The following is a 13,109-nucleotide window of genomic DNA, read 5'->3' on the forward strand; positions in this document are numbered from 1 at the left end:
GGCCAATCATCCCCTCTGCATAACCTACCTCCCGGAACATCCTTTGTGGTCTTCAATGGCTTTCCCATAAGGCGATGAGGAAAAGGAAGCAAGGTGTATCTTTCCTGTGGCATAGCTTGGCTGTACTTCGACAAGATACTCAGGAAGTTGTGGAACACTGAAGGCGTGCTATAAGAATTGGTACTTTACATTCATCTGCAATAGAGGCAGGTCCTCGAAGGTGCTCATAGGTTATAGCCTCTGCCCATCAAGTAGTCTTTCATGCTAATTAAGATGTGAAAAGAGACTTCCCGTTTGGGATGCTACCATAAACATGAGAGGAAAACTTTCCTTCTGTAAAGTTACCTCTACATAAGATAATGCTGTACATTTCATATTAAAATAAGGGAAGTATGATTAAAATAACAGAATGAGCAAATGTTTTATTGGCATGTTCATCGTTGTAAACAGCATCTGGCATGGAAAAGTTTACCAAAACCTTTTATTGATTGATATAAATTAGATGGTATTTAAAAAAAACAACAACCAGAAAACGTATGTAGAAGTTTGTAGTCGATCTTATGATGTAGCAACCCAAAACCTTGTTGTGTCTGGCGACTTGCGATTAAATCACGTTTACTGAATCAGTCTTGCACCAAACCCTGAACTACTGGGAAGGTTATAGTGGGAGGTGTTAAAGGGTGTCCAACTTAAAAAAACAACAACCCTACATATAAAACTATGAATCAACTCCAGGGCGAAAAAAATTAAGTATGACTTGCAATGGTACTAGAAGATGCAAACTTGGAGGAGTCCAAAACCAAAATGTACAAAAAATAAGAGGCCAAACAAACCCCCCTGCAACTCGTTAACAAGGGGAAAATACGAACTAAGTACCCAGCATTGCCAAACATTAAATGAATACAAATTTAAATAGGCAGCTATACTTTTAAATGTACACAGTGAATATTGATATGTGAAGAGAAATACCATAGTAAGTAGCTGAAATGCGGTTCTGCTAACTCAGAAGAGCAGAGTTGTATTTACACACTCAATGAAACAGTGGGATTGCCTGGATCTGTAACCTAATAAAAAATATCAGTTACCTTACAACACTTCTTGAAGACAAAACAACACCTGCTGGTAATGGTAACTTTTTCTAAAAATACTTTTTTTCGGATGTTCCTGCTTTATGGAAGAGAAACCTTACAAGAGTCACTTAAAAATCTAGCTTTATAAAGTTTGGGGTCTGCCAATTCAATCACATTTTCAGTTTATTTCCACGCTCATGCTTCTAAAAAGCCACTGTTACATTTACTTCAGAAATCTTCAATGAGGTAATGTGTGTATCAGTGAAACAAACAGAAAAAGATTCATTCATGGCCTTTGCACAGCTTTTATTATCAAGCTATGAATATCCTTTTTGAGGCTAGTTAACTAGCTACTGCTATGTGCACACTGTCCTCAATTTTTGCTCATTACCCACCCCCACCCCATTTTTGTGTTTTTTTTTTTATTTGCACATCCCTTTTTATCTTTACAGTACATTTGACTATAGTGCACACAACATGATTCCAAGTCAAACAGTGGCCTGACTGGGCTCTGTGCTTCTGATTGGTAAAACTGCAGCCCAATCAGTGCTGGTGTCTTTGCGGTACACCTAAAGTCCTGCCGTAACGGCACTACACAGTAGTAGTGAACCTCTCACTTAAACAAAAAAATAATTCCCCAGGGAGAATGCTGAAATAAGTGTCAGTCTTGAGTCAAATCTTTATTTGGTGCTCCATCCAGATATATTTTTAGTGCTTTTTCTTTACGAGGGGAGTAGGTCACGCGATGTCCAGTTTTCTGAAGCCGGCTGCTTTCTTTTTTCATTAATTCATTTCTCTGTTCTTCGGTCAACTCTACCACTTCTTCAGTTTTATCCCTTATACATAAAAGAACAATTTTAAATTTCATAGCATCGCATTTAAAAATGTTATTCAACAGTGGGTTTGTTTTTATCTAACTGCACTAGAGACCAAGCTTTAAAGTAGCATTTCTTCTGCAAAATGCTGAGCATGTAGCAATGGAGCTACAAGTGCTGAACAAGATAGTTTTGTTCAATATAGTCACCTTGTGACAAAAAAAAAATCTTTTGAATTTGATGGCATACCTGGGGGGGAAAACCTAGTCTTGCATTTGAGTAAATACTGTACTTTCCACAATCGTACACAGAATGCTAGAATAGGAGATGGATCAGTATTATTACGAAGAACACTTTTATCCTGCTTTACCCCTACGTGGGAACTCAAAAACAGCTTACAGAATGAAGTATAAAAAAGAAACATATATAGATCAGAAGAACTGCCTCTCAGCAAGAGGTATCCAAAGCATCTCCCTGGAACCCACAATTTAAGAGAGGAATTTGGTGATGATAAGACATACCATGCCAAATCAACAAATGAGAGTTGCATAGTTATATTTCAACATGTGTAAATGACTGCAAAATATCAACAATATCTACAATTTTGTGGCAGGGCCACACCCCTCCAAAATGTGTTTATAGTCACATTTCCCATAAAGGATGCTCTTATTCCATTTGTCGTAGAATGAGGTATACTTTCTGCCAAGCAGAGTCTTGGGGATCCCATTCTGACACTGAGAATCTCTTTAAAAATGAAGAGTACTGTATACTAATCTTAGCAAAAATCCAGATGTGACTCAAAACCAGCTGTTTAGGAAACTTCCAGATGTTCATGAATTTCTGCACATATCTCCTGTGTGCAAGTAGGTTTTGGGTATGTTGATTCACCAATAAGTTCATGCAGAACACTGCACTACAATATTCTCATGCACGCATGATGTATTGGGGTGCCGAATTTCTGATATACGCAACAACTCCCCCCCCTTTAGCAGATGTGCAAAGTATAGAATGTCTGATGTGCAGTTGCTTGGTAATTTACCTGTATTCCAAACAGTTATTTTTTTAGTTATTTTTAATATACGTCAGCATTAGGTTTGTTTTTCTTCCAGGTCTATTATATTATTGCTAATTACTGGAAGAGCACAGGATAAAGTCTGCGTATGTAATATACTGTAGATTAAATAACATGAATAATATCCATACACTATTCAAGTCATTCATTTTTTATATATATCACAACAGTAACAGTGCCTAAAGGATAGGATGTTTTCAACATTTCTGTATACATTCATATTTATGGGATTAAAAATGATTATTTATCCACTAGCACACAGGAGAAATGTTATCAGAGAGGTGAGGCCTTATCCCAGTATGAATTTTTTTAAGAAGGCTGTAGCTAACCTCATCAAAATCCATGACTATGACTACGACTGTCATGTGCCAAATGTTGAACTGGCACAGTATGACCCAGGGATTTACTACAGTTGTTTGTGAACACTACACACTAGGCACACACTAGTTATTGGTAGTGTGTGAACTGGCATGGTGATGCAGACCAAGCCAGGATTATGTTTGTAATTTGAACGGCCAAAACAATGAAAGTCCCAGCAGACACACATGAATTCCTTGCATGCATGTACTGGATCACCCAAAAGGGTCTGTGCCTAATTGAAAGCCCATCATGGTACCCAATGGAATTACATGGAAGACCGCCATCAAGCGTGTACTAGTCTGTAGATCTTCACAGTAGAAGCTCAAGTTAACAGCACAGTTGAGGTTATTCTAACTAGGATGAGCAAAATCACATGCAATATTAAACAATACATGGCCTATTCCTGCTCCATAATCCCTCTTTTCAAAAAGAAAGAAAGAAAACCCAAACACTGGAAGTTTCCAGCTTCAGTTTTAGTTTCATTCTGATAACATGCACTTGCTTTGCCGAATGAGGGTTTTAAATATGATAAGAAGGCATACCTATAAAATATCACTGCTCCATCGTCACATATGTAGAGAGGCCATACATTCAGCGTAGAAACCTTAGGATTCCAATCCAAATCTTGATGTATCTCTAGAACTGAGATTTCACAAGGAAACGTTCCTCTGCCCTGGAAAGAACAAAGGACCTTAGCAAAAAGACTGTATGCACCCAGGAAACAGGGTTGCACTTACCTGTAACTGTCGTTCATTGAGTGGTCTTCTGTGCAGGTGCACAGTGGGATTGCATGTGCACAGGCCAGCCACGGACACGTTTTCCAAAGCTTTCTAGTAGGCTAGGAATGCCCTTCCTCCCTCTGGTGCTTTCCCACTGAAATGATCACATGACCAGGAGCAGGGGCACTACTCCCTCAGTTCTCTCCATGCCGCCACTGGAGACCCCAAGACACTAAGTTTCCCGAGCAGAGCTGGCAGGAGGGATGAGTGCCTGCACAGAAGACTCAATGAACAACAGTTACAGGTTAAGTGAAGCCCTGTTTTCATCATCATGGCTTCTGTGCAGTCCCACATTGGGAGATGAGCAAGCTCACTGAGTGAACAAGGGGTGTGTGAAGCCCTCAAAGGAAGAGACCACAGGGGACCACCTTCCCACCAGTTGTTTAACGTCCCATATTGACCTTCACCCAGAACTGTCTTATAAAGGAGCAGGGAGCCCTCTACAAGTGTCCCAATCAAAACACATGCAGGAAAGTGGCAAAGGGAAACAGCACTCTTCCAGAGAGACATGTGATACATAAAGGGGCACTGAACAGCCATGCACTCAAGACAGAGTGGGACAGCCTCTACCAACCCACAAGGATGGGTTGTGTGAGGACACTTGGAGCCTGAGAGGCCAATACAAAGTAGTATTGGGTCCCTAGCAGACCAAAACCCAAGAAAAGGCACTTTCGAAGAATGTAAGAGGTGCACAGATGTTTGGCATGAGAAACAAGTGTAAGGATAGCACTGTGTGACATGAAGACCGAGAGGCAATCCCTGGTAGGGAATCCTAACAAGGGCATGAGACACCCTAAACCTTATGAGACTTTATGAATGGAGCAGGCGCTGGTTAGAGCCCACAATGTCCTCATTCCACAGTTGCAATCTAAACCCCCCCCCTTCCTTACTGGATTTCTAAAGATTTTACAAAACAGAGGTATAGCCCCTCGTTTGAATGTTTGCACTTCTGTGGTGTTTCATTTAGAAAAGGCTCTTGGATTCGAGAGAAGCCAGGGAGAGGAAGGGAGTCCTTCAGTCAGTCCGGCTGCGGCCAAAGCCTTAGAAAAGAGCTGTTCTGAATTGGAGGCTCAGTCAGGCAACACTTCCAGGTTTCTCCCCTCAGATCAGACAAAACCAAGGAGGAGAAACGTGCTTTTATTCAGCCAAAGCCTTTGAAAAGAGTGAGTGAATTCAAGGCTCTGTCACACCACACCTCGCTGGGGAAGGGGGGTGGGAATGCCTTTATCCAGCAACATTCTAAAGTGACCATTGGCCCAATCCTGAGAAGGCCCCTTTTGAGCCCTAATGACACAGTGGAAATCCAGAAACATTTCTTCTTTAAATGTATTTTATTCCTCACTAGAATGAGTACTGATGGCAAAAAACTTTTGATAGTAATATGTCTCCTCAGCCTCAAGAATGAGGTGAGGAAAAGACTTGAAACAAGCAGTGGAGATCCTCTCATCATGACAGCAACAAAAGAACCGAGGGAGTAGCACCTAGGGTTGCCAAGTCTGATTTTCAACGCAGCGGGGGACTCCCGGCTGGCGGCTGGAGTGCGAGCATAGTGCGCGCGCGCCGCATCCACATCACTCGGAAGTGATGCGACCACACCGGGCATGGTGGGGGCAGGGCCATGACCATCCGAGGGAAAACCATAGAGTTTCCCCTTGGATGACCGTGGCCCCGTCCCCAGCATGCCCGGCGTGGTCGCGTCACTTCCGGGTGACATGCATGTTGGGGTGGGGTCCCCCCCGGGGCCTGATCCGCTGGCGGCGGGGAACGGGCCTCTGGGGCGGGGTTTTCCCTGCCCCCCGGGGGGACTTGGCAAGCCTAGTAGCACCCCTCCTCCTGGTCATGTGATTGTTTTGACAGAAAAGCACCAGAGGGAGAAGGGGCACTCCTAGGCTACCAGAAAGCTTTCGAAATCTTTTCCCAATGTGAGACTGCACAGAAGCCACAATGAACACAGATTATGTAGATATACAAAAACGTAGCTAGATAATACCGTTAAGTGTCATGATGCACCAGACCTTCTTGGTGGTCTCCCCATCCAAGCATTAACCGGGGCTGACCCTGGTTAACTTCCAAGATGGGACAAGATCAGGCTAGCCTGAGCTATCCAGGTCAGGGGACTATTACATAGCTTGAAGAAACAAACAACTCACCTTTGCAAACTCAATGTTTTCTACAAGGATTCCACTTATTTCACTAAGCTGTAAAAAAAAAAAGTTTGGCGTTAATCTGAGTAAATAAAACAGCTGCTAGTTTCTCTATGTTTATGCCTATTCAAATGTCTTTACAAAATTGGGAATCTAGCCATTGGTACAGAAATCCGAGATCTTCAGCTTTTATTTAAGAAAACAATGAAATTACATTTCTTTCCTTAGGGTAGCAAAGACGTTCTGCATATGGTGAATTAATTTGCAAACAGCGAATGTTATTGGTATTCTATTTCGCCTTATTGCTCTTCATATCCTAGTGCAATGTTTTAAAACCCATAAACGTGATTTACATAGCATTTTCTGTGACAATTTTTCTCTTCGTGATCACCATTCACAGACAACTACACACCGATTCATGTCATTTCGCACAATTTTGGTACGGAAAACAACTTTTGCTGCAAAGCAATCGTCTTCAGGGCTAATACACAAGGAGTTGGATCCTATGCAATGCCAGAGGATGACCGTGGGGCAGAGCCAGCCCATGAATTTTGGGCACTCTAGCCTTAAGGAACCCAAATCCCCCCCCCCAAGACAATATCCTGCTTTCTTGCCCAACCTTCTTGTCCCTCAGCAGTGTGGTAAGGCCTGGTGGTGCCTGCCCTCTTCACCCTAACCAGTGCAGCAGGAGGTCCTCACTGCCCATCTCCTCCCTCCCCATTAGGTGAGGAAAGGCGGCGAGTCATGGCAGAGGGAGAGAGGAAGAGGGGCCAGGCCTTCCCTGGCTGCCCAGCATCAAAACTCAGCCTCACTTTGTCATTTATTGCTAAAGATCTGCAGTATAGACTGTTCAACTGTTCCAGTTCCTAGATTTCGGAGCAGCCCATAGGATACAGCCAAAAGCCAAGCCAAGCAGGTCAGTTCTCTTTCACTGCCCTGTAATATGTCAAAGCTGGATTAGGTAGGGTGGAGAGAAAAGAGGGAATAGATGCAGCAGCCACCTGCAGGCAGCATGGACTAGATTCCATCAGCATCCCCAGCTGACCCCACTTAGCATGAACTGAAATTATTTAGCAGACCAACACTACAATGACGCTCACACCACCTGACTACAAACAAATGTTCCAGGAAGGAGACTATACGGAAACATCTGCTGCCACATTTCACAGCCAATTCAGTTAAATTCAACAATTCATTTCATATGAACTAAAGCACCTGTGGACTATCTGCATCAAACATTGGCTGCCTGAGAAGCATAAGGATTAACATTCTGATCTTGAAGTATATACTGAACTCCTGAGGCTTGACTTAAAGCATGGTTTATTTTTGTTGTTAACTGCTTTGAACACAGAACAAAGTTTGAGTCCAGTGGCACCTTTAAGACCAACAAGGTTTTATTCAAAGTATATCTGAAGAAGTGTGCACGCCCATGAAAGCTTATACTGTGAATAAAACTTTGCTGGTCTTTTTTTAAAAACAATTTTTATTTAGGATATCATCACTCAATATCAACATTTGTTATACATTTTCCTTCTACCCTCCTCCCTTCCCCCCCCCCCACATGGCTTCCCACAGTGCTACAACCTCCTGCAAAGTTCTTAAATTCCTTTTTTCTTCCCTCTTTTTTTAAAAATTCAATAGGTAACTAATCTCTTCATATATATTTTTTTCTGTTTCTTATTCTATATTGGTAAATTTTAACATTCAATAGTTATCAAAGCAAAATAAATTGTCTCTTACAAAACTTTGCTGGTCTTAAAGGTGCCACTGGACTCAAACTTTGTTCTGCTACTTCAGACAAACATGACTACTCACCTGAATCTATTCTGAACATATTATAGTTTTTAAATTTTAGAATGCTGAATTGGAATGGGCTGCTAGAAACACTGCTTGTATTGAAACCATCTCAAAAGCAGGAACCACCAAAGACCCACCCTTGTCACTGTCAATCACTACTGTGGTCCTCTCCAGAATCAAATAAGGAACAGGTGCAGCTTTCAAGACATAAGCCATTCATTCACCTTTTCTTTTAATTCATCGACACTGCTGCTTTCCAAAACTACTTCCTGAAAAGGATCCAGCTTCATTTCGGATGGCCTCCACCGTCTTGACAGAACAGCAAGTTGTGACATAGACTTCATTTTTTCTGCTCCTGCAAAATTGATTTTGGGTATTATAAGTACTCTCAGTAAGACTTGAAGAGATCTATACGTGCACAGAATAATTCCCTGCTGAAGTAGAAAGGAGATTAAATGGACTTTGCTCTAGAAAGGAACATAAGAGGTTGGAGGAGAATCACATGGAAGACGGCTTCTAGGCAGCCATCTTTTAACCACTTCTAAATATTCATTTCACAGATCTATTTTTACCTTTCACTCTTTGAAGGAAGGAACCTGCTGCAGATATCATGCAATGGTAAAGGTATTTTTTTAAGAAGGTGGAGTGGGAGCAGCTTGAGCTTTCTTGTAATCACATCTGCATTTTTAGCTGCAACTCAATGAACCAAGCTTGTTTAATTGCAGAACAACATATAGGCTTCTTTCTTAACTGGAAAGGCATCTTTAGAAGTCTGGGTGGTGGGTGCAACCATAAAATGGCTGCCACAAGAGGCAGAGCCAACCAGGGAGTGATGTTATATGTAACACTTCAACATTTCAGGCAAAAGCTCTGTTCTCTTTTAAAATAAACATATTGCTTCAAAATACTTTCTTGCATTTACACAGCTTATCTTCAGTCATACACTGAAGATCCTTCTGCTGTGCTGGCAGTAGCTACCAAAGCACAGCCAATCAGACCTTCAATGGCCAATCAAAAGCCCTGCTGGGCAAAAGCTAACCCACTTTCTAAAAACACTTGTTGGGTGCCAGGAAAGGTGTCTGCAGGTGCCACGGCGCCCACAGGCACTGTGGCAGAACGGGCCTACTCCAGCCTGGAGGCCCTGTTCCACCCTGCCTTCCAAAGTTTTCCCAAACCCTTGAGAGGCTTTTCTTTCTCTGTCGGGTAACCACTGCCACCACCTGACCTTTGTAAGGAATTGCCCGCTGGCAGGGTCAGCTTCCCTTCCAAGCTTCCCTTCCAAGTTCTGAGGCCTTGCCTCTGTGTCTCCTGCTGTTCAGCACCTGATCAACATGGGGACCATTCACTGCCTTGCACACCCCTGGAGGAATAGCCATGCCAACTGACTACCCTCCCCCCGGCATTACTTTTACAATAGCATGTCCAAGACGGTGGAGGTCTATGTGGTACAGAGAACCACTACCAGCATCAAAAGTTATAAAGCATTTATTTAAAAGAAATGTTCACAAGCATACTTTTAGCACAGCACTAGATGAGCAAGGGATTCAAAAGAGATTCCTGTGTCCCTCTCTCTATACATGCCCTATCAGATGTTAAAATATAGGACAGGCTCCTTAGCGTAGGATGTTATAGATCTCTACAGAGGTCCATTACCTTGCAGCTTCCTTCAGCTCTTCATGCCAGCACATGGTTAATAGCTGCCTCCTCCAGACCTCAGTTAAGAGTTCTGTCTGCTCTGACAGACTCAGCACCAAAGAGAGCTTCCTCCTTGCTCCCCTGAGTTTTATCACCTCTCTTTCCCCCCACTGACCAGGACAGGCCAGGTCAGAAAAGCTTTTCCTGGAGACTCTTCATGAATTCCTTCCTGACGTCTCTCTAGTATTTAACACCTCCAAATTTCTGTTCTCTGCTTGAAGGGGGCGGGGGAGAGCTTGACCATCCCATTGTCTAGACCTATTAGCATTTGTATGAAGTAAGTCTGGAAAGCAATTGAACTGATTTCCCCCCTTCCTGCCTGTTCTCTGCCCAGAGAGGGGGGGGGGATCTCTAAAGGAAAAAATGCATTTCTTCACAGGCACCATGTTGTGGAACACATTCTAGAGTGGTCCTGTTACAAAGCTAATAAATTAACTGCATGTCATTTTAGCTTGTAGAAACCAACTCTGGGCTACTTGTTTCCATGAAAATTCAAATGGATGAAAAAAACCAGATACTGCAAGTTAGCAGGACATTTTCATAACTTTACTACAGACCATGATATGACATTCCCATGTATACACATTGCAAATACATTGTTTTTTGTGTCACAAAATACTTCTGACAATCCAATTTACCACCTTTTAATAATGACACTAAAATAACCACTTCACTGCTTTAACATTTTAACTGTACAATGTTATTACCATCCAGTATTTCTAGGAAGACTTCCCAGTTACTTGAAATATTTATATCTTCTTCATAGACATGGTAATCCAGAAACACAGTGCCTGGATTTTTCCAGGTCTTCTTTCTTAGGCGGAATCTGTGGAAACATTTGCAGAATATGTAATAATTTAGTAATAATTAACATCCACTGGTAATGTTAATCTCTCTACTTTCCTTTTTTTAATAATGAAGTTAAATACAAAAATGTCTATTTACAATGGAGCTGTTAACAAGCCTGAGAAAAAAGCAGCAGCAAACCCACTCATGCATAACTTTTTTTAAAGCACCATATAAATAATTTCTGCAATACTTTGTCTCCATTAAATAATGAAAACATTTCCTCTGTGTGCTACAATTTAAAACAGCAAAATGTCAGCAACACTTATTGTTGATTAATTTGAACAATACAAATTAAAACAGGCAATGATGACCAGTGACAGATAAGACATCAGTTTCTCATGTCCAAATATCCTGCTTTATAGCCATATTAAAAAGTGGGTATTCTCCCCCCCCCTTTCCTAACTCTTAAAATGTACAATATCAATGGTTTCCCATCTTGAATACATCTTAACTCGTCATGCAATAAACACCTAATCTGGCCTCTTTCTCACAGGCAGGAGAATGATGAGGCAGAATGGGCTGTACCACTTCAGCTGTAAGTAGAGGATCAGGTTTTGTAATAATGCTGTATGTTCAAAAATACCTGGAAACAGAAAGCCTGCACAGAAAGTCCATACAGCAGATAAAGAGAGGGGTGGAATACTGTTGCTCCTGTTTTCTGTTTGCATGGTGTTCTTGTGAGCTCCTCCTTCTCCAGCCCCACACCCCCCACATGACAGAGTAGGCCCCAGAATGGGAAGAGGAGGGCATTGTGCCACCTTGTTTCTCAGACTTCCCCGAGCCAGCGCTCCCCCAGACCTCAGAGTGAGGCCCCCTCACTCCTCCTGGCCTGTTGTGGGGTCAGAAGTATATGGGTTGGGTTTGGCTCCACCTCTTCTCCAGCCTTTCCCAATCCTCTTGGCTCCTGGATGTCCTAGCATGTCAGAGCAGGCCTGGGCCAGTGCTTTTCTCCATGCTCTCCCTGTGACTGCCTGTTCATGCTGCTGGTTCTCCCTCCTCCCTACTGGATGCCTGCTTCTCCTAGTGAGGCAGTGCTGTCAAGGCCACCACTGTCTCCCTCTGCCACCAGTCCAGTCCTCTAAGACCCTTGGCCAGCTGCAGTGAGTTCCCAGGCAGCTGCTCTTGTGGCTCGTTAGTCACTTTCCCCTCAGACATAGCTCCAGAGGCTCAGGTTGGCCAGGCCCATCCCCAGGCAGTTCTGTCTACAAAGGAATCCACCAGCAACAGTCTGAAGTGTTGCAGTGCACTCTACCACCTTGGCTCCTGGCCACATAATTTTCATAACCAGGGGTCGTTTCGTAGAAAAAGAGCTAGGGGAACTCATTAGCATAACTCATTAGCATATGCCACCCCCCCTGACATCAGGGGCCCGGTGGTGGACCTGTAAGGCCGGCGGGAGTGTAAGGAAGCCCCACCAAGGCCCTCCCTGGCTTCAGGCAGGCAGGGGTGGGGAGAGGCGAGGAGGAAGCAACTTACCCTCCCTCTTCTCCTGTATCCTCCTGGCTGAATGAGGGCCAGAAGCGGGGCGGCTGGAAGCAGGGGGCGGGGCTTCGTCATGTGCCCCGCCCCCCCATACCTCACCTGGGGGAACTGCATTCCCCCGTGTTCCCCCCCGAAATGACCTCTGTTCATAACGTTCACACATTGCATGTGTGAACAGTGCCAAAGATACAAACTTTACTATAATGCTCTTTACCTTTCAACAGTCAGATCTAGTCCACATTGCTCCCTGAGCTGAGGAAGTAGCTCCTCTTTTGACTGGCGTACCGTCATTCCTTTAGCAAACACAGAATCTAGAAGAAACTTGCAGGGCTGTGAACACAACAGATTTTAAATACTATTCATACCAGCAAACAGCTCATTTAGAAAACAGAATGGAAGGATCATTTCCCCCCCCCCCCATAAACAGCGGAATGAACTCTGCCATCAAGAAGTGTGTCCCCAAGTCCAGTTCTGTAACATGCAGTAAAGTTACTTACAGTGTAGTCCTAAATAGAGTTATACCCTTCTAGGCCACTGACTTCAACAAACTTAGAAGAGTAACTCAGCTTAGTACTGTATCATTACTGCCTCAGCATCGTCAGGACACACATTTCCGCATCTCCCAAGGATCGGCAAAGTAATGGGGAACAGGGAAATGCAGAATTCTGGGTTTGTTTTACTAGATATTGATATCTGGCGATGGGGAGGGGGAGACTCAACAAGGGGCTTCCATTCATCTCTGACTTCATCTCAGAAAAATCTAGAAATGTAGCCAAGACTGTTACAGACATGAAAGAGTGAATAATACAACATCAAGAACGGATAAAAGGAAGTACTTCTTCACCCAAAGAGTGATTAACACTTGGAATTCACTGCCACAGGAAGTGGTGGCGGCTACAAGCATGGACGGCTTCAAAAGGGAATTAGATAAGCATATGGAGCAGAGGTCCATCAGTGGCTATTAGCCACAAGGTATAGATAGGGACTCTGGGGCAAGTGATGCTCTGTCATCTTGGTGCTTGGGGGGGTCAACAGTGGGAGGGCTT

At 43.3% G+C, this 13,109-nt stretch overlaps 1 protein-coding gene across 2 annotated transcripts in view; it reads right to left on the reverse strand.

Moving 5' to 3' along the window:
• Nucleotides 1–432: 432 nt before the first annotated feature.
• USP47 (ubiquitin specific peptidase 47) overlaps nucleotides 433–13,109 on the reverse strand; it is an 82,949-nt gene continuing 70,272 nt past the window's right edge. For both annotated transcript variants that reach the window (XM_015421630.1, XM_015421629.1), the window contains exons 24-29: nucleotides 12,278–12,393; nucleotides 10,440–10,558; nucleotides 8,262–8,392; nucleotides 6,247–6,294; nucleotides 3,860–3,990; nucleotides 433–1,906 (exon numbers count right to left, since the gene is read on the reverse strand). In XM_015421630.1, coding sequence (XP_015277116.1) covers nucleotides 1,732–1,906; nucleotides 3,860–3,990; nucleotides 6,247–6,294; nucleotides 8,262–8,392; nucleotides 10,440–10,558; nucleotides 12,278–12,393 — 720 coding nt within the window. In that variant the 3' untranslated portion in view covers nucleotides 433–1,731. The remainder of the gene's footprint in view (nucleotides 1,907–3,859; nucleotides 3,991–6,246; nucleotides 6,295–8,261; nucleotides 8,393–10,439; nucleotides 10,559–12,277; nucleotides 12,394–13,109) is intronic.

This window comes from Gekko japonicus, unplaced genomic scaffold, assembly GCF_001447785.1.
Source record: "Gekko japonicus isolate JY-2015 unplaced genomic scaffold, Gekko_japonicus_V1.1 scaffold1834, whole genome shotgun sequence".
Taxonomy (NCBI): domain Eukaryota; kingdom Metazoa; phylum Chordata; class Lepidosauria; order Squamata; family Gekkonidae; genus Gekko; species Gekko japonicus.